This window comes from Teleopsis dalmanni, chromosome 1, assembly GCF_002237135.1.
Source record: "Teleopsis dalmanni isolate 2A chromosome 1, ASM223713v2, whole genome shotgun sequence".
NCBI lineage: Eukaryota > Metazoa > Arthropoda > Insecta > Diptera > Diopsidae > Teleopsis > Teleopsis dalmanni.
The window spans coordinates 85,386,609-85,391,082 of record NC_051846.1 but is presented as its reverse complement, the minus strand read 5'-3'; the positions used below and the strand labels follow the sequence as shown (position 1 = coordinate 85,391,082).

Below are 4,474 nucleotides of genomic sequence, written 5' to 3'. Positions count from 1 at the left end.
TATTAATAATATTACATGGTGTGTTTTTTGTAGCTGCATAAGAAATATCGATATCCATAACTATAGCTTTACAGCTTGAAAATGTCAAACTGTCTTCACATTCCTGTTCAGTAAGGTTTGACAATTCATCATGAATCATTTAAGACTTGAACTTACTTACGTACTTACTTACTGCTGCCCTTCTCTCCTAGTGAGGCTTAGGGCGTCAAAGATTCCTCTGATCTTACTCTTTTGCCTGCTTCTCTGTACTGTGCATCTTTAAGCTACTGGTCTACGGTTCTTCGCCATGTCTTAGCTTCCAACAATATTTCTGTCTTGTAAGTCCTCATGCAGTTAAAAAAACATTCGATATATTGAAATTGTCCCCTCTTTTCTATGATTTGTTATGAACCTACTAGAATCGTTTACGTCAACGTAAACAAAATCGTTGATTTTATAGCTACTAGATTATTAAATATAATATACTTTATATATTCTGATTGACCCATTACCAATTGTGAATTTTAAAATTTGAAATCGATAAAATTTTTGATCAAAGAAACTTTGAATTTCAAGTTAATTTTTTCATTTATTTTTTGTGGATAAAAAATTTGTGGTTTTTTAGACTTTATTTTGATCTTTTATAGCTACCAAAAATGGCAGAAGACATAGAAATAATTGTTTATGGGGCAGCTTATTTTAATATTATTAGGTTAGATACGGGAATTATTATATTTTAAATTTAAATTTAACACTAACAGCTTTCTCTAATACAGTCGCGTTCCTCGCCTACCTAGAAAAGGTGAGAAAATGGTGGCTAATGAAATTAAGGCTGATTTTGGCGGAGATACTATATTTAGTGGCACTGTGGCTAATAAACTCGGTGCTCGAACAGCTGTAGTTACAAAAGTGAATACAAAATTTATATTTTAATTGTTGCTTATATTAAAAAAATGCATTACCATAGGTTGGATTGGATGATAATGGAAAAAGTTTCGCTGAATATATGCAAAGTTTAGATATCGATACAACTTATCTAGAAATATGTAGAGGGCAGGTAAGTGATACTTCTGAGAAATGAATAAATGTGTACTTCAATGGTTAACAAAGAATTTAAAAGAGAACAGGGATTCGGCAAATCAATATCGGAGATAATGGGCAAAAACATATCATTTCTATACCAGGCGCCAATATATTAGCCACCTGTGTTGATATCGGCTCAGCTTTGGAAGTTTTTAAAAATGCTAAAGTAAGCGCTCTCGTGCATTTTTAGCAAATCTCCGATATTTTTTTTAATCATGTCAATTTTGCAGGTATTGATCTGTCAACAAGATTTAAATTTGGGATCAGTAATACATGCTTTGAAGACATTTAAGGGAATTTCAATCTTAGATGGCGTTTTCATTCAAAACCCTCCACTTGATTGCATAAAAGAAGCGACCTATTATTGTTGCAGTGGAGAAATGGCCGCACGTATTCTCGGAGTATCAAAACTTCTAGTCGTGAAGTAATTTTATATTGATTAAAAATTATCAATTGTATTTAACAAAAAATTTTTTTTTGTTTTGGTAAAGTGACTTCGTTATGGCATTAAATAAAATTTTAGAAATGGGTGCAAAGATACCAATTATAACTGTCGGATTACGTGGAGTAGTTTACGTTGAAACACAAGAGACTCGTTCGTATATACTAGTACCTTTACGTCCACGTTCTATTAGAAACCTGACAAACACAGGTACAGGGTTTGTTGGTGCTCTGGCTTATTATTTAGCCCATTTTCCAAATGTGTCTCTTCAACAGAAGATTGGATGTGCTTATGAAGTGACCATGTTCTCTGGTGTCGTTGACGAAAATTGTGGATCTGATGCTTGTGAATTACAAATCGATCCGTTGAAAGTAGTATATCCTTGGCGACTATTACGTTCTCAATATTAAATGCATTTAGTCAATAAGACAAAAGTTAATCAATTGAACGGTAGTAATAAGACATAATGTATATTTCGTAAGTGAGTAAATAGTAGTTATATTTTATCTCTGTATATAGCAGCAATTTTCATTTACTTGAAACAAAAAATATAATAAATTTCCTATTTTGAACTGATATTGAAACTGTGTGAGTTATTGTATTATTTTAATGTAAGGACAGTATATCGTATATTTTTTCCTTAAATATCTAAAGGAATATTATTGTAATTATCAATATAGTACTTATTGACGAGTTTGTCATTGATAAGTATATTATATTAAATAAATAATTGTCCCTGCTAATATATATTATAGAGGTCGGTATATTATAAAGGACTTTAACTCATGAAATATGTAAATTTGAATTTAATAAGAAAATAATAATAATATTAATAATAATTTTACACAGCAAGCTAAAACAATTACCGCTGATATGAATAAACTACGGGATAGCAAGATTAAGGCTAGATTAGATGTCGAGATAGGAATGCTGTAAATAGGATTCAGACATTGTATTTCTGCCAGGAATTTGTAAATAACTAGGCTAAACTAACGAAGGGAAGGGATTAGTAAATATTATGCGAATGTGTAAAATTGTTTAAGCGAAGAAACTCGACGATTCGGGTGATAAGAGCTAATGACACAGAAGACAAAATATTTTACTTTTAAACACTTTTCCAATTTCATTATTGTTTCAAAACTGCATTTAAAGAAATACAGTTTAGTAAATTCTCTTAAATTTTTTTTTAAAAATTACATAAATATTGTGCACTAAATAAGCTCTCTCTCTGAATCGGTGTAATTGTTTATATTGCAATATATATTGTGTAAAGTAAAAATTTTTCCAAAATTGTTTTGTTATCTGTGGCTTCCGTTATTTTCAAATTTTTACTTCTTTAAATATTTCCCAGCATTCCATGTAACATTGTTTCATTAACAACCAAAGTTCATGTACATCCGAGAGCGCCCTTTTTGCTTTGGATTTATCTCCCTTGTATTTGCTCGAAGTGCTGTGTTAATTTCAATTCAGTTTTTCTTTTTCTTTATTAAGATTTCATTCAATTACAGAAATTCGCACGCGTTTAAGTGTTAAAAATTTTCTTATCACGATTAAGATTTTTTGTTCACTTTAAAGTTCAACCTTTTCATTGTTCAGACTAAGTATTGTGCCTTCCGTGCCTAGGTTGCTACAAATAGAGTTTCACTTTTACTTTTATCCAACTTCAGTTAATTAGTAACTAAATTTAAATATAATTAACCACAAACTGAACATTGAGAAGTCTGAGCTATGCTCTACATGGAGGACGTACAAAATTATACACGAAACGAATTCTCACAGCATTTGAATGGATTTAAATTATCTTTGCGGTTGATTTTGGTGACATACTGTGAATATTTTTTTTTATTTTTTAAAAAAATATTTCAAATCTTTCTGAAAAATTTATTTTACATTTTTGTTAAATGCATTTTATAACTTAAAAGAAAATTTATAGAAATTACTCTGTTATAAACTTAGCATATTATTAAGCTAACTTTTCAATGATATTTTGTATTATCTTTACAGTATATTATAGTGTAATTAATATTTTGATGAACTTAAAGTTTATTAATCTTATCAAAGTATTAAATCAGGAATATCGAACATTTTGATATATATACTATATATTATAAAGAGCTTTCTAGAACAGGAGTGAACTAAAACGACAAAAATTCATTTTATATTATTTCAATTAGTTGAATTTTTGGCTGACCATACAGCTGTTTCGAGTATTGCCAAATATCCATCATCAGTGGTTTTGGAAATAATTCTGGTATTTAATTATTCGTAAATAATTTTTTGAGACTGCGAGTACCAGAAATTATATATATTACATATATCATCATCAGCATGACGAAACGAATTGATATGTGATATCCTTTTATTTCTTTGTCCTTTTATATTAAGTTATAGAGCTAATCACTAATATAACTTTATATTTTAAGTGTTTTAATTTAAATTACTGATTTAATGTTTTAGAATTTTAAATGTTCACGCTATTATTTTTTAAGAAATTTTAAACTTAATGAAACTTGTATTCGCCAATTTTTAGATTTCTTCTTTTTTTTTCTATATTTGATTCTGTTTTCTCATTTCTCATAATTTTGAATTGAGAGCTATAGCCCGTTTATGTAAATCGTTCGAGTTTAACGAGAACGTTATGGTGTGATGAGAGAAACTGATGAAAATGAACGTTTTTTGAAAAAATGGAACGTTTTTTGAAAAAATTGAACGAAAATAAAACAATTTTAAAAGGTTGCTTAGTGCTTGCAAATAGCACTTGTACCAAAAATTTAAATTTATTCACTTTAACTTACTTTTTTTCATTCAAAATTCAAAACTTCTCGCAAGCAATTTGACAGGTGACAAAAACTCGAACGAAAAAAAGTGAGAAAACAATTCACCACAGTTACATAAACACTTCTAGTGAGTAATTGTCAAAAGTGAGAAAATCGTTCGAGAAAACGAAGTGAGAAAGTTACATAAACGAGC

At 29.2% G+C, this 4,474-nt stretch overlaps 2 protein-coding genes across 4 annotated transcripts in view; both read left to right on the top strand.

The window, feature by feature from the left end:
- Positions 1 to 4,474, top strand: part of LOC119668657 (teneurin-m) — a 345,384-nt gene that overhangs the window by 66,324 nt on the left and 274,586 nt on the right. The window lies entirely within an intron of this gene.
- Positions 583 to 2,055, top strand: LOC119668664 (ribokinase-like). The gene is made up of 6 exons (XM_038078247.1): positions 583 to 691; positions 756 to 888; positions 947 to 1,036; positions 1,100 to 1,228; positions 1,293 to 1,486; positions 1,554 to 2,055. The coding sequence occupies exons 1-6, from the start codon at positions 636 to 638 to the stop codon at positions 1,912 to 1,914; spliced, it is 963 nt and encodes a 320-aa protein (XP_037934175.1). The 5' UTR covers positions 583 to 635; the 3' UTR covers positions 1,915 to 2,055.